Below are 24,345 nucleotides of genomic sequence, written 5' to 3'. Positions count from 1 at the left end.
TAGAAAGGAATGGGTTAGAAGAAGCCTACATAACCAGCCCATAGGGTAAAATGTAACATCCATATATGCCAGCTATATAAGCTTTAACATTGATTTATCCTGCAATAGATGTCATTCAAATGGTAACATACATTTTTGTCTTCATCTAATGCCTCTTAAAGGGAAAGTAATCTAAAAGTAACAGAATGAATTCAGATTACATTACCAAATTTGGGTAATCCGAAAGTTACATTACTGATTACAATCTTGGACAGGTTACTAGTGACTGTAATGGATTACATTAAGAAAGTAACCTACCCAACCCTGCTTGACAGTTATTACATTCAAGAAATGTCTGAATGGTTACTTTGTTTGAATGGATCTGTGAATGTCCTTGTATACTGGAAGTTCAATGTGAAGTGAGTGTCTGTTGACTGGAGATATTTGCAGTCCCTGAAACAAGCTGCAGAGACTGTTGTAATTGTCACGTTTCCTTTTTATTTTCATATTCTAAAATGCAAAGGACATAACAGGATTTGAGAATAAATCCCAGGTTGAGTGCACAAAAATGTTCCACTGCAAGCTATTATTTACAAGAAAAAAGGAACATACCGTATCTATATGTAATTCAACAGGTACCAATATTCAGTGTGGACCTTGCACACTTACTTAGACAAAATAGTAGAACGCGGACATGACAGTTGAATTCACTTTTCATCATGTTTCTGAACAGAGTATACTAAAGGTAACAACAATTCAACTTTTAGTTTTGTGAACCATTCTTACACACAACTGTTTTTAAGGTTCACCATTGGTGCATTTGAGGACCACTCTGTGCTTTATCATAATCGTAAATGGGATGTACCCTTTTTTGAGGAATTTATTGTGTGCTCTCTGGAAATAGGCTCTGTTAAACATTAACAGGTAACATTGAACATAAAACATAAAACCTACCTTATCACTCAGTTAAACTTGCTACCCGTGTATACCAATGGCTAGCAATGAATAATAATCATTTGATTGTAACATCCTTAAATAACCATATTAGTTTTTTAGTGCCGTTTTTACAAAGGTCAGAATCGATGTTGAATGTAAAAATTGTTCTCGCTTGCAGCTTAAAGAATGATTCATTTGCTGCAGATGAACTGTTAGTTAGTCTCTGGTTTACAATATACTGTACACAGAATCATGATTTTGGTTGGGGAAAAAAGAGCATATTAACCAGAACTCAGTTTCAGTGTGATTTGGTCGACAGACAGTTTGTTTCCAGTGTCTATTCTTTTTAACAACACTGCATTCTGTTTTTGGATTTATGTCTCCTACTAATAACAAGATACAAATTGATTTTTTAAAGCTATAACAATTCAGTTAAACACTATGCGTGCTATATCAGGATAAGCCAAAAACACTTACTATCGATTAAAGAAATAGTCTGACATGAAATGTGACTATTGTCTGGAAAATGTTCAACACAGATGGGGATTTAAATACATGAAATAGATGATTACTTACTTTTTCAAACCTTCAGTAGGCAATAATAACGAAAGTGCTCTTTTGTCAAACCTGTAAAAAAATAATTTACACACATCCCATTGGCTGATTGGAGTACTTCATCACAAAATTTGTTTACAAATGTTCGTTTATCGATGGTCCTTTTCTCCATCCCCCATCCTCTTCCTCACCTATTTCCCTCCTCATCCTGCTCTGTACCTAGTGATGTGTTATTTGTTGAAGGGCAGACAGGCAGGCAGTGTGACAGTGGAGCAGGATGGGCCTGCTAGGGGCTCAGCCACCTCTCCCTCTAGCTCTGTCCAGGTCCCCTTCTCTGGGCTGTAGCATATGGTGGAAGACTTGTAGGCTCCCTGCAACATAATAATAATAATAATAATAATAATAATAATAATAATAATAGCGATGACCGAAATAGGGTTGCCGATTTTCTTAAATCAACCATAAATCCCCTTGTGACAGAGGGAATGGAAGCTTGTTATGTACAACAGTGAGTGGCAATTGAATGTAACCTTCACAAAAAATGTTATGACATTTATAAAACATTTCTAGCCTGTCTATCTATGGGTAACGGGGTTGATGTGTTATTCCAGACCCGCTCAGTTTTCCACCACCACCACCACAAAAACAAAAAGAATTCACCATATTAAAACGAGAGTTCAGTTCACATACCAGGGTTGACCTTCAAATGAGGGACAGACATAAATGAATCACTAATCACATTGTTATTAATTTAATCTTCAAAAAATGACTTTGCCAAAGCAACAAAATAACTAAGGCTTTATAATGATGGTGAAACTTGGAATTTTTGGATTGTGGGTTGAAAACTTCCCTTTAATTGATACAGAGTTGATGGAGGGACATTTATCTGATTTACTGAATTATCCATTTGGTCTATATTAAAGGGAATTTAATTTAAAGGGATACTTTGGGATTTTGGCAATGACGCCCTTTATATACTTCCCCAGAGCCAGATTAATTTGTGGATACCATTTTTATGTCTCTGTGTCCAGTATGAAGGAAGTTAAAGGTAGTTTCTCAAGCCAATGCTAACTAGCATTCGCGGAATGAATGACTGGAAGTCTAAGGCTATCTACCAACATGCTAGCGGATAACCATGGACTTCCAGTCATTGTGCTAACATTAGGGAAGTAGATAAAGGTCCTCATTACCAACATTCCGAAGTATCCCTTTAATATAACAGGTTTTTAAAATTCAATATTGATGCACAATTTCTACTTAAAATATCAAAGGGACGCAAAAGGCACTCTTTTTGTGAAACGACCTACCTAGGTTTGCCGTGAATGAATGATATCAAGTTGAGAGTGAGATGGGTCTTTACCATGCTCCAGCTGTATCCGCCCACTAGGAAGATGCTGTCGTCCAGTATGCAACAGCCGGGGCCACTGCGGCCCTCCAGGATGGGCGTCTGGAGGATGTTCCACTGGTCTGCTTTGGGGTCGTAACACTCCACCAGCATCACATCCAGGTGAGAGAACCCTGAGCACAAAATAACAGTTAATGATACATGCGATTGTAAATGGGATTTTACAGGTGAATAAAAAAAGAAGAGCGATCGCAGATAAAGTCAATCAAAATCTATTTGGTTTAATACAAGTTGCAGCCTCAGCACAGAAATGTCTAACGGGCCTTCTCTGAGGAAGAACTTATTAATCACACAGGCCTTAATGTTCTGTAAACGCCTGCCCGAGACCCTTGTAAGAAGTCACAACATCAGCTGCTACAGAATCACAGTGTCACATCAAGGCAAAGGGTGGCGACTTTGAAGAATCTCAAATATAAAATGTATTTTGATTTGTTTCACACTTTTATCGCACTACATGATTCCATATGTGTTATTTCATAGTTTTGATGACTTCACTATTTTTCTGCAATGTAGAAAATAGTCAAAATAAAGAAAAACCCTTGAATGAGTAGGTGTGTCCAAACTTTTGACTGGTACTGTAATATATACATAAGGAAAATTCCACCCAAAAACGATCTCTTGGTATTTGTTTCATTGGTCCGTTGTTGACAGTCCCAAAATGCTTTGCTTGCCGGCAATGAAGTTTTCAAGATATAAAACTTTCAAAATACAGAAATTATACATATGATGCAAAACAAAGTATCATATGATGTAAAACAAAGTATCATATGATGTAAAATGCATCAAACGGGTATGATGAATGTTTTTTTGATAGTTACATATCTTGAAAACTTGATCACTGACAAGAAAAACATTTTGGGACTTGTTTTTTGGGTGGAAGTTTCCTTCAAAATACAAAAACACAATCATGGGAAGCACAAATAAAACATCACACGTCCCCCAGAAAAACAGTTTCATTCCTCCACAAGTCCCCAATCAATACTCTGAACTGCCCGAACGACACCAGAACATGAATATGAAATGTATTTTGAGTTTATTCCAGCAATACGGCACATTAAAACTAAAACCAGATATACCAAACTCGGTGGAGAGACCCTAGGAACTTCAAAAGTTAACCAATCCTGTGAACGGGTTAGGCAACTCAGGTGTCTATACTTCAACATCAAAGTTGGAATGGAATAGACTCCTACTGTTTTTACCATTAATTATTCAAATAGAAATTCACTATAATTTTAGGCTAACTCTGTAAGCCACTCTGCACAATCAATGAACAAACAGCATCGCCTAGGCCTATACATTATCTCCCAGACTCATGGATAGAAAGTTTAGAGCGTAGCATAAGGTAACAAGTCCATCCAGTATGCATGATACACTACACATTCAAAGGCGATTACTAGAATTGATTGAATTTTGAAGTATAGGCTAAACCAATTATGTACGAAAGATATCTTAAATAAATAAAAACACGTAAATGTTTTTCTTGCGTGCATATGTGGTAGGCTATATAATGTATAACAGCATTATGTTAATTCCATATTTTTTTTACGGGCTTGGGTTCATAGGCCTATGCATTTGCATAATATGCCTACAGGTGTTTAGAATTAATAATGACTTTAGAAAGCTCTGTCCATTTCGTTGTGTTAGGCTTTGAAACAACGTCCACAACTACTTTGTTTTCCACTCAGTTTCAACCTGTTGTTGGAACTTCTTTCGTCAAATTGATCAACCACATTGAGGTGAGTTTTAAAAGCACATACTGTTTTGATGATAAGTGTTTGATGTGATTTTCGATTGTATTTGCATTGATGTCAGAGTGGTTAGAGGGACAATAAGAGTGCTGAGTACCAAGCCATCAGCGACCTGATGGCCGTTAGCGAGTTGGGTACTAAGGGCACGCAGGTCCAGAGTGCATAAGAGGAGATTATCGTGACTCAACGGTCATGTAGAATTTTAATACAGTCATGACTCCCGGTGTTGTAATATGCTCACCTCAACAACCCTAAGTACAACTATTCAAAAAAATCCATCTTGTATTCCACATAGTCTATTCTGCACAGTACAGTAGCTGAGACATGCCAGTCCTTACCTTTCAGATGGTTGCCCCCGATAGCGTAGAGGCGGTCGTTCATCCCAGCCAGGGCATGAATAGCTCTCTTTGTGTTCATATCCTGTTTCCTGGCCCACACATCCATGATGGGATCGTAGCAATACAGCCAGGATACATACTCTCCATTGTGGACTCCTCCTATAGTGGTATGGCAGATACATACATAAAGACCTATTAGCTGCGAATGGCAGGATCAGGATCCATGGACACATCACTCTGCTTTTGGAAAGTCTGTATGCATTGATAGGTGATATTTAGCAGTCCTGCACTCATCACAATACTACAGATCAGTAGACTTTGTACTCTCATTTTGACTGTGTCTGAGTGAATAATTTTTCAGCTTTTATTTTCCAACATGAACTAATTTCTCATGAATAAGATGATCAGTGGGTGTCCCTTGAAAAATAGGTATTTGGAAAAATGGGACAACCTTGTAAAATAAAGGTTCTATAAAATGAGTGAGGTCTGACCTGAGATGTATATTTTCCCATTGTGCACTGCTCCAGCGTGTGCGGCTAAAGGCTGGGGCAGGGAGGACACGTAGTTCCACTCGTTAGTCTCTAGCTTGTAGGACTCCACACTGGAGAGGTAGCCTGACTCGTTCCTCCCGCCAATCACATACAGGTGCTTATCCAGGCAGCAGGCGAAGAAACTGGCTCTCCTGAGCAGGAGGTGTCAACCAGACAACATAATTAAAACAAGCAGGACAGTGTGTGAGTGTGTGTGTGTGCGTGTGCGTGTGCGCGCGCGTGTGTGTCAGTGTGTGTGTGTATGCACAGTTTTGCAGGGCCCACCCACAAGGTTCGAGCAAGGGTCACATCTTTTTTGTTGTTGCCATGGGGCAGAGAGAAAAATGTGCAGTTTTATAGCTAATCTCATGCTATTTTACACATTTTGCCATGAGGCTGAGAGAAAATGCTGCTGTTATAGGGCAAATTTCCTGCTATTCTACACATTTTGCCATAAGGGTGAGGTAACATTTTGCAGTTTTAAAGCACATTTCTTGTAATTAAAAACAAATATATATAGCTATTGGGCCCCCCCAGGGACTGTGGGGGTGTGTGCTATGCCAGTGGTGTGTGTGTGTCAGTGTTAACTTCTGCAGCTATTTTAGATTGAGTTTTGGTCTAAGGCACTGCATCGCAGTGCTAGAGGTGTCACTATAGTCCCGGTTTCGATCTGCAGCCTTCCGCGACCGGGAGACCCATGAGGCACAATTGGCCCAGTGACGTCCGGGTTAGGGGAGGGTTTAGCCGGCCCGGGATGTCCTTGTCCCATCGCGCTCTAGCGACTCCTAGTGGCGGGCCGGTGGCATGTACGCTGACTTCGGACGCCAGCTGTAAAGTGTTTCCTCCGACACATTGGTGAGGCTGGCTTCCGGGTTTAGCGAGCAGTGTGTCAAGAAGCAGTGCGGCTTGACGGGGCCGTGTTTCGGGGGACGCATGGCTCTCGACCTCCGCCTCTCCTGAACCCGTACGGGAATTGCAGCAATGGGATGACTAACTACCAATTAGATATCATGAAATTGTGGAGAAAAAGGGGTAAAAAGTAACAACACAAATATATATATATTTTTCTTTTCATCCTTCGTTCATTTTATTATCAGTCGCTGAAAACGCTGGACAATTTTAGTCTGGTTTAGTCAGTCATTTTAGTCACATATTAGTTGGTGCATTTCTTAGCTCTTACTTGCACCATGTGCACACTCAGATAGCCTTGTCCAAATAGAGGCGCCACTATCACCATGTATACCTTAGCTAGTAACCAATGCCAGCCATAATTTACCATAGACTATAGGATATAAATCCAACAGGTTAAACAATTTAGGTTCCGATTTTTTCAGCATCATAACCATCGAAGGGGTTAAATAACAGTGATGTCCTTGAAAAGTGGAGAACATGAGCTTTGCAACAATGTCAGAAGTATTACTGCAGTCCTAATATTCAGCAAAACTCATTATTGTCAAAACAGATGAATAACAGCGCACATGGCAAAACAGAGCTTCTGATGTGAAAAAGCAAAGATGATGAAAGACATTATTGTTTCTAATTTAGGTTAGTTTGTTACAAGTGCATCCGTTCAAAACAGAGACGAGTGATTGAAGTGACCGGGAGCTGTGAGCGTGTGGGGAGCCAGATCAATGCAATCAGCCCACACAACAGAAAGACTTTAGCAGCCAATGAGAGGATTGCGTTATATATTATGCAAAGGGATGCATGCTTATGATTGGACAAAACAGATGAAAAGGCGTTTCATGTCAAATGGAATGACCATTAGTCTCACATGGAATTCTCATCTCGTTACCTTTTCGTAAACTAAAATGAAAAGCCATTGGTAATAGTTCTCCTTCTTTCAGGGCATCTCGTTATTGTCATTAGTTTTCATCAGGAAAAACGGTTTGTTGAAAAGTATTTTTCATCATAGGTATTGTTGACGATATTAACACTAATGTGTGTGTGTGTGTGTGTACGGCTGTTACGGTGACCGTATTAACACCACAACGGCAATCACCAGTCGTGACAGCAGTCAAATTCCACGTGACCATTTAGTCACGGTAATTACTGTAGGATTCTGCAAGTTAGTAGCCTATCAAACTTGCTAACTCCACACTATTGCCCCTCTAATCACTCTGACATCAATGCAAATGTAATCGAAAATCTAATCAAAAACTCCATAAGAACCTATAAGCTTATGTTGATCAACATTTCAAAATCAAATCAAAATCAAATCAAAGTTTCTTTGTCACGTGCACCGAATACAAACAGGTGTAGACCTTACAGTGAAATGCTTACTTACAGGCTCTAACCAATAGTGCAAAAAATATAGTATTTGGTGAACAATAGGTAGGTAAAGAAACAACAGGCTATATACAGTAGCGAGGCTACATACAGACACCGGTTAGTCGGGCTGATTGAGGAAGTATGTACATGTAGATATGGTTAAAGTGACTATGCATATACGATGAACAGAGAGTAGCAGTATAGTAAAAGGGGTTGGCGGGTGGTGTGTGGGACACATTGCAGATAGCCCGGTTAGCCAATGTGCGGGAGCACTGGTTGGTCGGCCCAATTGAGGTAGTATGTACATGAATGTATAGTTAAAGTGACTATGCATATATGATAAACAGAGTAGCAGCAGCGTAAAAAGAGGGGTTGGGGACACACACAATGCAAATAGTCCAGGTAGCCATTTCATTACCTGTTCAGGAGTCTTATGACTTGGGGGTAAAAACTGTTGAGAAGCCTTTTTGTCCTAAACTTGGCACTCCGGTACATCTTGCCATGTGGTAGTAGAGAGAACAGTTTATGACTGGGATGGCTGGGGTTTTTGACAATTTGTAGGGCCTTTCTCTGACACCGCCTGGAGTAGAGGTCCTGGATGGCAGGCAGCTTAGCCCCAGTGATGTACTGGGCCATACACACTACCCTCTGTAGTGCCTTGCGGTCAGAGGCTGAGCAATGCCGTACCAGGCAGTGATGCAACCAGTCAAGATGCTCTCGATGTTGCAGCTGTAGAAACTTTTGAGGATCTCAGGACCCATGCCAAATGTTTTAATTGCTCGGGGGGCGTGCTCGGTCCTCCTTTTCCTGTAGTTCACAATCATCTCCTTAGTCTTGGTTACGTTGAGGGATAGGTTGTTATTCTGGCACGACCCGGACAGATTTCTAACATCCTCCCTAAAGGCTGTCTCGTCGTTGTTGGTGATCAGGCCTACCACTGTTGTGTAGTATGCAAACTTAATAATGGTGTTGGAGTCATGCCTGGCCATGCAGTCGTGGGTGAACAGGGAGTACAGGAGGGGATTGAGCATGTACCCCTGGGGAGCTCGTGTTGAGGATAAGCGTGGCAGATGTGTTGCTATCTACCCTCACCACCTGGGGGCGGGCCATCAGAAAGTCCAGGATCCAGTTGCGGAGGGAGGTGTTCAGTCCCAGGATCCTTAGCTCAGTGATGAGCTTTGAGGGTACTATGGTGTTGAACGCTGAGCTGTCGTCAATGAATATCATTCTCACATAAGTGTTCCTTTTGTCCAGGTGGGAAAGGGCAGTGTGGAATGCAATAGAGATTGCATCATCTGTGGATCTGTTTGGGCGTTTCTGGGATAATGGTGTTGATGTGAGCCATTACCAACCTTTCAAGCACTTCATGGCTACGGACGTTGAGTGCTACGGGTCTGTAGTCATTTAGGCAGGTTGCCTTTGTGTTCTTGGGCACAGGGAGTATGGGCGTCTGCTTGAAGCATGTTGGTATTGCAGACTCAATCAGGGACATGTTGAAAATATCAGTGAAGATACCTGCCAGTTGTTCAGCACATGCCCGGGGCACACATCCTGGTAATCCGTCTGGCCCCGCAGCCTTGTGTATGTTGACCTGTTTAAAGGTCTTACTCACGTTGGCTACGGAGAGCGTGATCACACAGTCGTCTGGAACAGCTGATGCTCTCATGCATGCCTCAGTGTTGCTTGCCTCGAAGTGAGCATAGAAGTGATTTAGCTCGTCTGGTAGGCTCGTGTCATTGGGCAGCTTGCCGCTGTGCTTCCCTTTGTAGTCTGTAATAGTTTGCAAGCCCTGCCACATAAGACGAGCATCGGAGCCAGTGTAGTATGATTCAATTTTAGCCCTGTATTGACGCTTTGCCTGTTTGATGGTTCGTCGCAGGGCATTGCAGGATTTCTTATAAGCTTCCGGGTTAGAGTCCCACACCTTGAAAGCGGCAGCTCTACCCTTTAGCTTTGTGCGAATGTTGCCTGTAACCCATGGCTTCTGGTTGGGGTATGTACGTACAGTCACTGTGGGGAAGACGTCCTCGATGCGCTTATTGATAAAGCCAGTGACTGATGTGGTGTACTCCTCAATGCCATTGGAAGAATCCCGGAACATGTTCCAGTCTGTGATAGCAAAACAGTCTTGTAGTTTTGCATCTGCTTCATCTGACTACTTTTTTATAGACCGAGTCACTGGTGCTTCCTGCTTTAATTTTAGCTTGTAAGCAGGAATCAGGAAGATAGAGTTGTGGTCGGATTTACCAAATGGAGGGCGAGGGAGAGCTTTGTACGCGTCTCTGTGTGTAGAGTACAGGTGATCTAGAATAGTTTTCCCTCTGGTTGTACATTTAACATGTTGATGGAAGTTTGGTAGAACTGATTTAAGTTTCCCTGCATTAAAGTCTCTGGCCACCAGGAGTGCCACCTCTGGGTTTCCTGTTTGCTTTTTTTCCTTATACAGTCGACTGAGTGCGGTCTTAGTGCCAGCATCTGTCTGTGGTGGTAAATAAACAGCCACGAAAAGTATAGCTGAAAACTCTCTAGGCAAGTAGTTTGGCCTGCAATTTATCACAATATACTCTACTTCAGGCAAGCAAAATCTAGAGACTTCCTTAGATTTCGTGCACCAGCTGCTGTTTACAAATATGCACAGACCGCCCCCCCCCCCCCCCCCCCCCCCCGTCTTACTGGAGTGTGCTGTTCTATCTTGCCAGTGCAGCGTATATCCTGCTAGCTGAATATCCCGCTAGCTGAATAACCATGTCGTCATTCAGCCACAATTCCGTGAAACATAGGATATTACAGTTTTTGATGTCCCGTTGATAGGATATTCGTGATCGTACCTCGTCTAGTTTATTGTCCAATGATTGCACCTTGGCGAGTAGTATTGACGGTAATGGCAGCTTTCCCACTTGCCTTTTCTGGGTCCTGACCAGGCATCCGGCTCTTTGTCCTCTTTACCTGCGTCGCTTCCTCTTGCAAATAACGGGGATGTTGGCCCTGTCGGGTGTTTGGAGAAAAAATCTTTGTCTAATCTGAGGTGAGTGATCGCTGTCCTGATATCCAGAAGCTCTTTTTTGCCATAGGATACGGTTGCAGAAACATTATGTACAAAATAAGTTACAAATAACGCAAAAAAATTATAGCACAATTGGTTGGGCGCCCGTAAAACTGCTGCCATTTCTTCCGGCGCCATTTTGGCTATGCAATCGCACAAGAAAAAAAAAAACACTAAAACACTAAAAAGTGGATTATTCCATCAGCTTTCTATAAGCTAGGCCTGCTATAGTTATTTATCAACTTTCCTAATATTAAGCACATTGCTTTGCTTTACAGCAGGAGTATAGCCTACCTGGCTGGCATGAAAATGAACCACGGGTAAGAGAGTCCTCCATTTGCTATTTAAGTGCATAGATGACATGTATTTTTTTTCTCGCTGACCCTGTTTCGAGACAGGTGCATGATAATGGTCCATTCTAAATCAAAACTAATTTCACACATACATTGTTGAGCACATGTTGAGTACAAGCCAAGATTAAATCAAGAGTTGTCTGATGGGTGACAATAATGATATATTAATGATATATTATCACTTGTGAATGATGCACAGTTTAAGGCAAACAGCGCATGTTTTTTTAACTGGCATATATACTCAGCACGTGAGTTTCAAGTTTGGGGAAGACCATTTTCACCATAAAAATGCTCCTTTATAATATCTTGCCACGTGGCTAGGTTTTTAGAGGATTGTGGGTAACACAATGTATGCATGTTTTAAAAAAAAAAGGGTACTTCTATATTAGTATTGAGCAGCTTGCCATGAGGTGTAATGGATCATGATGAACGGTCAATGATGAGACGACCCATTCCCACAAACCCAACATCTAATGGTAGAAGCAAATACAGTATCCTGCTATGCTTGCTGTGGATTGAGCACTGTGATCACCAATGCCTGCCAAAATGCGTTAAACTGGTCAAATAATCCGATACATGTATATCGTTTTTAAATATGAAAATACACCAGAACAAGGGATCCAATTCTGCACGAGACAGGATTTGAAACAGCATAATAGTATTTAGGAGCTTTAGAGAGGAACCAACACAAAAGAAGGTATCCAATTCTGCACTAAACAGAACTCGAAACACCAAAATAGTGTTTTCTGCCTTTCGCAGTAATGCTCCCAGTCCCTGGCAAGGTGTTGCACGACACTTGATTAAAGTGGTGTTACAAGACACCATGTAATGTTTCAAAACATCCCAGGATGAAGTCTTTCTATACTCCAGAAAAGTTCAGATTTCCTCTCCTTAAAAGTGTAATGTCACACACACACACTGTAATCATACAGTGTTAATAATCAGTGCAATAATGCACACATCTATTGTATTGCATTACTTTGTCAATCTTGTTCGCATTCACTTACCTTTCCTGCATCGGGGGAAGTTGTATCCAACTGTTGAATCGTGGATCATAACGGCTGACATGATTGGTGCTGTGCTTTCCTGCAAAATACACGACATAATCAAGATCCATAAATAGTTAATATGGCCACACTTATCTAATCAAACAATGTTGATGGGAAATAAAGTGCAAATTCTGAATATAAATACTAAACATTTATATATATTAATTTGTATTACTACTGGTATTAGTAGTAGTATCCGTAGTGATGTTACCATTGGGGTTCCACTGGTCCTCTCCACCCAGAAGTAGTATGAAGTTTTCCACCTCCACCACACAGTGATGGGCACTGTTGTAAGGCATTACTGGAAGACACAACACACCATAGTGGAGGATGTCAGAAACGGGTTATAAAAGGACACAGAATGGTGCAGGACATAGAGCTGAAGTCAGAAGTTTACATATACCTTAGCCAAATACATTTAAACTAAGTTTATCACAATTCCTGACATTTAATCCCCCAAAAATATCTGTTTTAGGTCAGTTAGGATCACCACTTTATTTTAAGAATGTGAAATGTCAGACAAATAGTAGAGTGATTTCTTTCAGCTTTTATTTCTTTCATCACATTCCCAATGGATCAGAAGTTTACATACACTCAATTAGTATTTGGTAGCATTGCCTTTAAATTGTTTAACTTGGGTCAAACATTTCAGGTAGCCTTCCACAAGCTTCCCACAATAAGTTGTGTGAATTTTGGCCCATTCCTCCTGACAGAGCCGATGTAACTGAGTCAGGTTTTTAGGCCTCCTTGCTCGTACACGCTTTTTCTGTTCTACCCACACATTTTCTATAGGATTGAGGTCAGGGCTTTGTGATGGCCACTCGAATACCTTGACTTCGTTGTCCTTAAGCCATTTTGCCACAACTTTGGAAGTATGCTTGGGGTCATTGTCCATTTAGAAGACCCATTTCCGACCAAGCTTTAACTTCCTGACTGATGTCTTGAGATGTTGCTTCAATATAGCCACATCATTTTCCTACCTCATGATGCCATCTATTTTGTGAAGTGTACCAGTCACTACTGCAGCAAAGCACCCCCACAACATGATGCTGTGCTTCACGGTTGGGATTGTGTTCGTCGGCTTGCAAGCTTCCCCCTTTTCCTCCAAACATAATGATTGTCATTATGGCCAAACAGTTCTATTTTTGTTTCATCAGACCAGAGGACATTTCTTCAAAAAGTACAATCTTTGCCCCAATGTGCCGTAGTCTGGCTTTTTTATGGCGGTTCTGGAGCAGTGGCTTCTTCCTTGCTGAGCCACATTTCAGGTTATGTCGATATAGGACTTGTTTTACTGTGGATATAGATACTTTTGTACCGGTTTCCTCCAGCATCTTCACAAGGTCCTTTGCTGTTGTTCTGGGATTGATTTGCACTTTTCGTACCAAAGTACATTCATCTCCAGGAGACAGAACGTGTCTCCTTCCTGAGCGGTATGACTGCTGCGTGGTCCCATGGTGTTTATACTTGCATACTATTGTTTGTACAGATGAATGTGGTACCTTCAGGTGTTTGAAAATTGCTCCCAAGTATGTACCAGACTTGTGGAGGTCTACAATTTTTTTTCTGAGGTCTTGGCTGATTTATTTTGATTTTCCCATCATGTCAAGCAAAGAGGCACTGAGTATGAAGGTAGGCCTTGAAATACATCCACAGGTACACCTCCAATTGACCCAAATGATGTCAATTAGCCTATGACATAATTTTCCTGGAATTTTCCAAGCTGTTTAAAGGCACAGTCAACTTAGTGTATGTAAACTTCTGAGCCACTGGAATTGTGATACAGTGAATTATAAGTGAAATAATCTGTCTGTAAGCAATTGTTGAAAAAATTACTTGTAACGTGTAATGCACAAAGTAGAGGTGAGTAAAACATTTAAACGTGTTAACCCTCGCAAGGCTGCAGGCCCAGACGGCATCCCCAGCTGCGCCCTCAGAGCATGCGCAGACCAGCTGGCTGGTGTGTTTACAGACATATTCAATCAATCCCTATCCCAGTCTGCTGTTCCCACATGCTTCAATAGGGCCACCATTGTTCCTGTTCCCAAGAAAGCTAAGGTAACTGAGCTAAACGACTACCGCCCCGTAGCACTCACTTCCGTCATCATGAAGTGCTTTGAGAGACTAGTCAAGGACCATATCACCTCCACCCTACCTGACACCCTAGACCCACTCCAATTTGCTTACCGCCCAAATAGGTCCACAGACGATGCAATCTCAACCACACTGCACACTGCCCTAACCCATCTGGACAAGAGGAATACCTATGTGAGAATGCTGTTCATCGACTACAGCTCAGCATTTAACACCATAGTACCCTCCAAACTCGTCATCAAGCTCGAGACCCTGGGTCTCGACCCCGCCCTGTGCAACTGGGTACTGGACTTCCTGACGGGCCGCCCCCAGGTGGTGAGGGTAGGTAACAACATCTCGACCCCACTGATCCTCAACACTGGGGCCCCACAAGGGTGCGTTCTGAGCCCTCTCCTGTACTCCCTGTTCACCCACGAATGCGTGGCCACGCACGCCTCCAACTCAATCATCAAGTTTGCGGACGACACAACAGTGGTAGGCTTGATTACCAACAACGACGAGACGGCCTACAGGGAGGAGGTGAGGGCCCTCGGAGTGTGGTGTCAGGAAAATAACCTCACACTCAACGTCAACAAAACTAAGGAGATGATTGTGGACTTCAGGAAACAGCAGAGGGAACACCCCCCTATCCACATCGATGGAACAGCAGTGGAGAGGGTAGTAAGTTTTAAGTTCCTCGGCGTACACATCACAGACAAACTGAATTGGTCCACCCACACAGACAGCATCGTGAAGAAGGCGCAGCAGCGCCTCTTCAACCTCAGGAGGCTGAAGAAATTTGGCTTGTCACCAAAAGCACTCACAAACTTCTACAGATGCACAATCAAAAGCATCCTGTTGGGCTGTATCACCACCTGGTACGGCAACTGCTCCGCCCACAACCGTAAGGCTCTCCAGAGGGTAGTGAGGTCCGCACAACGCATCACTGGGAGCAAACTACCTGCCCTCCAGGACACCTACACCACCCGATATCACAGGAAGGCCATAAAGACCATCAAGAACAACAACCACCCGAGCCACTGCCTGTTCACCCCGCTATCATCCAGAAGGCGAGGTCAGTACAGGTGCATCAAAGCTGGGACCGAGAGACTGAAAAACAGCTTCTATCTCAAGGCCATCAGACTGTTAAACAGCCACCACTAACATTGAGTGGCTGCTGCCAACACACTGACTCAACTCCAGCCACTTTAATAATGGGAATTGATGTAAAATATAATACTAGCCACTTTAAACAATGCTACTTAATATAATGTTTACATACCCTACATTATTCATCTCATATGTCTACGTATATACTGCACTCTATATCATCTACTGCATCTTTATGTAATACATGTATCACTAGCCACTTTAAACTGTGCCACTTTGTTTACATTCTCATCTCATATGTATATACTGTACTCGATACCATCTACTGCATCTTGCCTATGCCGTTCTGTACCATCACTCATTCACATATCTTTATGTACATATTCTTTATCCCTTTACACTTGTGTGTATAAGGTAGTAGTTTTGGAATTGTTAGTTAGATTACTCGTTGGTTATTACTGCATTGTCGGGAACTAGAAGCACAAGCATTTCGCTACACTCGCATTAACATCTGCTAACCATGTGTATGTGACAAATAACATTTGATTTGATTTGATTTGAAGTAGATGTTCTAACCAACTTGCCAAAACTATAGTTCGTTAACAAGTATTTTGTGGAGTGGTTGAAAAACGAGTTTTCATAACTCCAACCTCAGTGTATATAAACTTCTGACTTCAACTGTAAGTCAGAAACGTAATAAGAAAACCTGGGATAATTGATAAATCATATGTTCATAAACTGAGCATGCTCTTGCAGTTTAAATGCTAGAAATCCATCAAATATGAACATTAGCTCAAAATCAACCAAAAGATTCAAAACAATTCATTGTTGTAACTTATTCAGACATTGGTGTGTTGGGGTTCTTATGAAAAGTCAACTGACATAGAATCTTGAAGCATTGAGTGTTGCTGGTCTCTGCTGGTCATCTATGAACATCTGAACGTCTTGAAACGCCACATGTACTCTTAAATCTCTGTCTGGTACAGCCAGAAGAGGACTGTCCAACCCCTCAGAGACCGGTTCCCCTCTAGGTTTCTTCCTCTCTAGGTTTCTTCTCTGTAGGTGTCTTCCTAGATTCTTGCGAGCTTCTCTCAGACTGTTTCTCATTTTAATTTGTATCACCTTTTGCATGGACTATTAAAGTAACTGTCCAGTTAAAATCTTGTTTTTAAAAGATATTATTATTTTAATTTATACCCAAATAAAGTTGTTGACTAATCCTATACTCGTATTTGAGGCCAAAGCATACATTTGAGAAAAACCCTTAAAAAAACCACCTCAAACTTGTATCTCAACAGATTGTTTAAAAAATGCTTGCTATTTCCTTATACAGGATGATGTCCTCCTCCTGTGGACAATGAGCTGGCCAATAAGCGGTCTATTCGCGTGAATATTTTTAATGCTCACACCATTCCAACACAGAAAAGCTGCTTTTTAAAATACTTAATTACAATTTTTGGGAAGGAAAACTATTTCACTCATATTGTAATTAACTAAAGTCAGCTGTACAACTGAAATGTGTGTTCTGCATTTAACCCAACCCCTCTGAATCAAAAAGGTGCAAGGAGCTGCCTTAATTGACATCCATGTCTTCAGCACCCGGGGAACAGTGGGTTAACTGCCTTGCTCAGGGGTAGAACAGGGGTAGATGTTTTATCTTGGCAGCGAAGGGATTCGATCCAGAAACTTTTCAGCTACTGGCCCAATGCTCTAACCACCAGGCTACCTGCCACCCTGTCATAAGTCATAGAAATATAGAAACTGCAGATCCTTTTAGCGTTTCTTTGGGGATTATCGATTTTTTACTGCTGTAGGCTGCTGTTTGAGTTTAGCGCAATGAGTTTTAAGCTACAAAATCTGACTATTCCACATTGAACCAGCCCCCTCTGTCAAACGCAAGTTTGCTCCATTTAACACATAATCCCTCAATAACAAAAACCTAATTATCAATGTCATCACAGAAAATGCAATCGTTGTCTGAATGAAACCTTTGTACTAAACCCAAAGAATTTCTGTCTCTCAACATTTCTGCCTCTCCTGGCTACGTCTACACAGGGAAACATCGCTCCACAGGCCCTGCAGGGGGTATTGCTGTTCTCCGCCGATCAGACCTACATATGTCATTAACGCAGGTACAGAATCTGACCTTATTTGAATGCCTAGCGCTCAAACTGTCTGGCCCAAAACCACTGCTCCTCATTCTGATATAAAGGCCTGCCAAATCCTCCCCTGTCTTAGTCTCTGAAGGATCTACGGTATTAACATCTTCCTGCTCCACATGCCCTGCCACAGTGCTGCTTGGGGACTTAAAGGTGTTTTATATATACACTACCAGTCAAAAGTTTGGACACCTACTCATTCAAGTTTTTATTTTATTTTTTACATTGTAGAATAATAGTGAAGACGGCATCAAAACTATGAAATAACACTTATGGAAACATGTAGCAACCCAAAAAATTGTTAAACAAACTCATCCCAAACCATCTCAATTGGGTTGAGGACGGGTGATTGTGGAGGACAGGTCATCTGATGCAGCGCTCCATCACTCTCCTTCTTGGTCAAATAGCACTTACACAGCCTGGAGGTGTGTTTTGGATCATGGTCGTGTTGAAAAACAAATGATAGTCCCACTAAGCGCAAATTATGGTATGATGGGATGGCGTATCGCTGCAGAATGCAGTGTTAGCCATGCTGCTTAAGTGTGCCTTGATTTCTAAATAAATCCCTAAAAGTGTAAGCAGCAAAAGCACACCCACACAATCCCACCTCCTCCTCCATGCTTCACAGTGGGAACCACGCATGCGGAGATAATCCGTTCACCTACTCTGCGTCTCACAAACACACGGCGGATAGAACCAACAATCTCAAATTTGGACTCATCAGACCAAAGGACAGATTTCCACTGGTCTAATGTCCATTGCTCCTGTTTCTTGGCCCAAGCAAGTCTCTTCTTATAATTGGTGTCCTTTCGTAGTGGTTGCTTTACAGCAATTCAACCATGAAGGCATGATTCACGCAGTCTTCTCTGAACAGTTGATGTTGAGATGTGTCTGTTACTTGAACTCTGTGAAGTATTTATTTGAGCTGCAATCTGAGGTGCAGTTAATTGCCCATTTCTGAGGCTGGTAACTCTAATGAACTTATCCTCTGCAGCAGAGGTAGCTCTGGGTCTTCCTTTCCGGTGGTGGTCCTCATGAGAGCCAGTTTCATCATGGCGCTCGAAGGCTATTGCAACTGCACTTTTGCAACGGCTCTCGTCAAAAGGAGTGGACCAAAGCGCAGTGTGGAAAGTGTTCATGATTTTTATTTTCAAAAAACACTCAAACAAAATAACAAACGTGAAAACGAAAGCACACAGTTCTGTCAGGTACAGATACTGAACAGAAAACAAGATCCCACAAAACCCAAAAGGAAAATGACAACTTATATGTGATCCCCAATCAGAGACAACGATAGACAGCTGCCTCTGATTGGGAACCACACACACGGCCAAAAACAAAAAAAATTAAAACATTCCCACCTGAGTCACACCCTGACCTAACCAAACATAGAGAATAAAAATGATCTCTAAGGTCAGGGTGTGACAACTAGTTCTTGAAATTTTCCGGATTCACTGACCTTCATTTCTTTAAAGTAATGATGGACTGTCATTTCTCTTTTCTTATTTGAGCTGTTCTTGTCATAATATGGACTTGGTATTTTACCAAATAGGGCTTTCTTCTGTATACCAAACCCATCTTGTCACAACACAACTGAATGGCTCAAACGCATTAAGAAGGAAAGAAATTCCACAAATGAACTTTTAACACGGCACACTTGTTAATGGAAATTCATTCCAGGTGACTACCTCATAAATCTGGTTGAGAGAATGCCAAGACTGTGCAAAGTTGTTATAAAGCCAAAGGGTGGCTACTTTGAAGAATTTCAAATATAACATGTTTTTTAGTGTGTCCAAACTTTTGACTGGTACTGTATATCCACATTATGAGGTTGGAATAATACTGTGAAATTGTGAAAATTATGATGCTCTTTTATTGTAAGTGCTGTTTGAATTATCAGCTTGTTTTCGTGGGAAATAGTCTTGGTGGGAAGTAGTTTTGGCCACAAGGTGGTAAATTAGACCAATTAGAAAGACAGTTCCAAACCTCTCTGCCAATAACAGCTCGTTTTCAGTTATCCCCTCCCCACTCAAGCCACTCCCAGACAGTCCTAGCAAAATTCTTTCTTGAGAAATTGCTTTTTGCTAAGAAGTTTCTTTTTGACCATTTTAATTGAAAACAATCACAGTAAGGTAAATGTTACCCAGAAATTATTAGATTTTTAGATTAAAACGTCTGCATTGCAAATCACAGCTGACCTGGTACATTGTTTGCTGCCTCCACCCATTCGGGATGCACTGTTCAAATTTAAATGACGCAATATTTTGAGAAAAAACGGACGACTGTACTTACGGCTGGGAATGTCAATGCAATCAATCTAGCAAGGGCATTGATCAAAAGTCAGTCATAACGTGGCTAATAGGCTAGGACACACAAGGGACCATAAATGAGTCAACAGTTGTCATCTACTTTATGAAATTACAGCCTGATGCACCAGTGAATTCAACTTCAATTGCGCTGCTTTTGTGTGTCCCGTTTACAGGGAAAGTGTACAGACACATGCCAGAGTCCTAGCTAGGCTACCAAACTGTTGCAGTCTGGCTTTGGTTTTTAAAGCTTGACCATGAATAACCAAAAAACAAAACCTGGAACAAAACACCATGCAAAGGAGAAACATGTAGGTATATTACAGCAACATTAGAGCAGGTAGCCTAGGCTGGCTACCACTCGTGGAAAAAGTATCCAATTGACATACTTGAGTAACGCTTGGGTAACGCTGCCTTAATAGAAAACGACTCAAGTTAAAGTCACCCAGTAAAATACTACTTGAGTAAAAATCTAAAAGGATTTGGTTTTAAATATACTTAAGTCTCAAAAGTAAATAGAATTGCTTTAATATAAAGTAAAAGTATGAATCTTTCCAATTCCTTCTATTAAGTCAACCAAACGGCACAATTTCCATTTTTTAAATTTCATTTACGAATAGCCAGAGACACACACCAAGACTTAGACATCATTTACAAATGAAGCATTTGTGTTTAGTGAGTCCACCAGATCAGAGGCAGTAGGGATGACCAGGGATGTTCTCTTGATTAGTGTGTGAATTGGACAATTTTCCTGTCAAAATGTAACTTTTCAGTGTCAGGAAAAATGTATACAGTAAAAAGTACGTTATTTTCTTTAGGAATGTAGTGAAGTAAAAGTAAAAGTAAAGTACAGATACCAAAAAAATGACTTAAGTAGTACTTTAAAGTATTTTTAATTAAGTACTTTATACCACTGCTGGCTACTCAACAACAATACATTTTGAGTGCACCATACAGTAATGCTGCATTCAACCACACCTGTGATCCATGCTGTGCAAAAAAATTTAAACATGTTTTAAGTTTAAATGTTACAACAACCCACAGTATAGCTCAGTGTTAGTTATTTTTGATTAGGGTTGCATTATATTATGCACATCTCAAGCATAGCAGCAAAGGCTGGACAAATATTATTTATCTCTTCTTTTGATTTAATACGTAAAATGCTATATATATATATACAGTTGAAGTCGGAAGTTTATATACACTTAGGTTGGAGTAATTAAAACTTGTTTTTCAACCACTCCACAAATTGCTTGTTAACAAACTATAGTTTTGGCAAGTCGGTTAGGACATCTACTTTGTGCACGACACAAGCAATTTTTCCAACAATTGTTTACAGACAGATTATTTCACTTAAAATTCACTATCACAATTCCAGTGGTGAGACGTTTACATACACGAAGTTGACTGTGCCTTTAAACAGCTTGGAAAATTCCAGAAAATAATTTTATGGCTTCTGATAGGCTAATTGGCATCATTTGAGTCAATTGGAGGTGTACCTGTGGATGTATTTCAAGGCCTACCTTCAAACAGAGTGCCTCTTTGCTTGACATCATGGGAAAATCAAAAGAAATCAGCCAAGACCTCAGAAAAAAAATTGGAGACCTCCACAAGTCTGGTTCACCCTTGGAAGCAATTTCCAAATGCCTGAAGGTACCACGTTAATCTGTACAAACAATAGTACGCAAGTATAAACACCATGGGACCATGCAGCCGCCATACTGCTCAGCAAGGAGACACGTTCTGTCTCCTGGAGATGAACGTACTTTGGTGCGAAAAGTGCAAATCAATCGCAACAGCAAAGGACCTTGTGAAGATGCTGGAGGAAACAGGTCCAAAAGTATTTATATCCACAGTAAAACAAGTCCTATATCGACATATCCTGAAATGCCGCTCAGCAAGGAAGAAGCCACTGCTCCAGAACCGCCATAAAAGAAAGCCAGACTATGGTTTGGAACTGCACATGGGGACAAAGATTGCACTTTTTGGAGAAATGTCCTCTGGTCTGATGAAACAAAAATATAAGTGTTTGGTCATAATGACCATCGTTATGCTTGGAGGGAAAAGGGGGACGCTTGCAAGCCGAGGAACACCATCCCAACCGTGAAGCACGGGGCTGGCAGCATCTTGTTGTGGGGGTGCTTTGCTGCAGGAGGGTCTGGTGCACTTCACAAAATAGATGGCATCATGAGGTGGGAAAATATGTGGATATATTGAAGCAACATCTGAAGACATCAGTCAGGAAGTTAAAGCTTGGTCGCAAATGGGTCTTCTAAATGGACAATGACCCCAAGCATACTTCCAAAGTTGTGGCAAAATGGCTTAAGGACAACAAAGTCAAGGTATTGGAGTGGCCATCACAAAGCACTGACCTCAAGCCTATAGAAAATTTGTGGGCAGAACTGAAAAAGCGTGTGCGAGCAAGGAGGCCTGCAAACCTGACTCAGTTACACCAGCACTGTCAGGAGGAATGTGCCAAAATTCACCCAACTTATTGTGGGAAGCTTGTGGAAGGCTACCTGAAACGTTTGACCCAAGTTAAACTATTTAAAGGCAATGCTACCAAATACTAATTGAGTGTATGTAAACTTCTGATCCACTGGGAATGTGATGAAAGAAATAAAAGCTGAAATAAATAATTCTCTACTATTATTTTGACATTTCACATTCTTAAAATAAAGTGGTGATCCTAACTGACCTAAGACAGCTTGGCCTCACTGTGACTACGGTGGGAGACGAGGAAAGACCGGTATGTTTACTGTGTCTAAAAATGTTGGCAGTGGACAGCATGAAGCCAAATAAATTAAGGCATCACTTAAAGACATTACACCCCAATCACGCTGATAAGCCGCTTGAGTTTTTTCAGCGAAAACATGCCGAATATTACCAACAATCGTCCCGCTTTGTGAATGCTACTTCAGTAAACCAGCGAGCACTGTTAGCATCATATAAGGTGGCGTACCAAATTGCTCAGTGCAACAACCCCCACTCCATAGCAGAGGAGCTGATACTGCCTGCAGCATTAGACATGGTCTCTGTCCTGCTGGATGACGCAAGTGCTGCAAAAATAAAAACTATCCCTCTGTCCAATGACACTGTCGCCAAACGTATAAATGACATTGCTAACGGTCTTAAAGAACAGCTGGTAGATAAACTCAAAGACAAAAGTTTTGCCTTACAGTTTGATGAAGCAACTGACAGCAACAAAGACTGTTTGTTTATCGCTTATGTATGTTTTGACATGACAAACTCCCTGTGTGAGGATCTACTGTTTTGTAAATATGTCAGAGACAGAGCCACAGCTGAAGGGCTATTCAAAATGCTGGACTGCTGAGAATGGGTTAAAGTGGGAGAACTGCATTGGTGTTTGCAGTGATGGTGCACAGACATGGCAGGGACGAGAAAAGGACTTCGGGCACTCATCAAGAAGGCCTCACCTAATGCTGAGTGGACACACTGTGTTATACACAGAGAAGCACTGGCATCAAGGCACCTTTCCTCTGAATTAAGTGAGGTTATGACTGACATTGTAGGTGTAGTCAATTTTATAAAGACCAGACCACTAAAAACAAGAGTCTTCTCTGCTATTTGTGAGGAGATGGGAGCTGAACATCAAGTTGTGCTGTTTCACAGTGAAGCAAGGTGGCTGTCACGAGGAAAGTCTTGTCCTGAGTTTTTGAGCTCAGAGAGCAGATAAGAATGTTTTCGGAGCAGGAGCACAAGTATGATCTCGCAGAAAAATGTAGTGATGAGAACTTCCTGGCAAAACTGGCCTACCTGAGTGACATATTTGGAAAGCTAAATTAACTAAATCTCCAGCTTCAAGGGAAAGATAAACACTTCCCTTAGGTCACAGACAAGATCAGCTCTTTCACTCGAAAGCTTGCAATGTGGGGCAGGCGACTTGATGAAGGAAATACTGATTCATTCGAGAACCTGCATGAATTTGTTGATACTACTGACTATGATGCCACCTCAGTGATTCCATATATTAAGGAGCATATTTCATCACTGATGGGATTCTTTAAAAAGTACTTCCCTGAAAACAGTTCCCAATATAACTGGGTGAGAGATCGTTTCAATGCACCAGCTCCAACTGGTTTCAGCTCTGCAGAGGAGGACCAGTTCATTGATATGACGTCTGACTCCACATTGAGACTGAGGTTCACATCACAGACACTGAGTGAATTCTGGCTGAGTGTAGAGAGGCAGTATCCACTCTTAGGGCAGAGGGCCATGGGCATTATTCTTCCTTTTGCAACATCTTATCTTTGTGAGACTGGCTTCTCTGCTGTTGCTGCACTGAAGACAGGTCCCAGCTAAACATTGAGCAGGAGCTGATTATATTTAATTTTATTTTTCAGTATCAAATGGTCAAAAAATGTTTACAGTTTAAATAAGGATGGCATTTTAAAATTTAATTTCAGGCAAATTAATGCACTTTAAGTCTTTTCTGTTATAGACTAAAAAACTATGTTAATAAAGTTATT

General features: G+C 41.3%; 1 protein-coding gene across 1 annotated transcript in view; it reads right to left on the bottom strand.

The window, feature by feature from the left end:
• Positions 1–457: 457 nt before the first annotated feature.
• The window catches only part of klhl14 (kelch-like family member 14), a 53,120-nt gene continuing 29,232 nt past the window's right edge, over positions 458–24,345 (bottom strand). The window contains exons 4-9 of the mRNA XM_020462486.2: positions 12,419–12,508; positions 12,166–12,244; positions 5,453–5,643; positions 4,962–5,120; positions 2,831–2,988; positions 458–1,841 (exon numbers count right to left, since the gene is read on the bottom strand). Coding sequence (XP_020318075.2) covers positions 1,701–1,841; positions 2,831–2,988; positions 4,962–5,120; positions 5,453–5,643; positions 12,166–12,244; positions 12,419–12,508 — 818 coding nt within the window. The 3' untranslated portion in view covers positions 458–1,700. The remainder of the gene's footprint in view (positions 1,842–2,830; positions 2,989–4,961; positions 5,121–5,452; positions 5,644–12,165; positions 12,245–12,418; positions 12,509–24,345) is intronic.

The sequence above is a fragment of the Oncorhynchus kisutch genome, linkage group LG27 (assembly GCF_002021735.2).
Source record: "Oncorhynchus kisutch isolate 150728-3 linkage group LG27, Okis_V2, whole genome shotgun sequence".
Taxonomy (NCBI): Eukaryota; Metazoa; Chordata; class Actinopteri; order Salmoniformes; family Salmonidae; genus Oncorhynchus; species Oncorhynchus kisutch.
The sequence above is the reverse complement of the archived record's forward strand: the minus strand, read 5'-3'. Positions and strand labels throughout refer to the sequence as shown.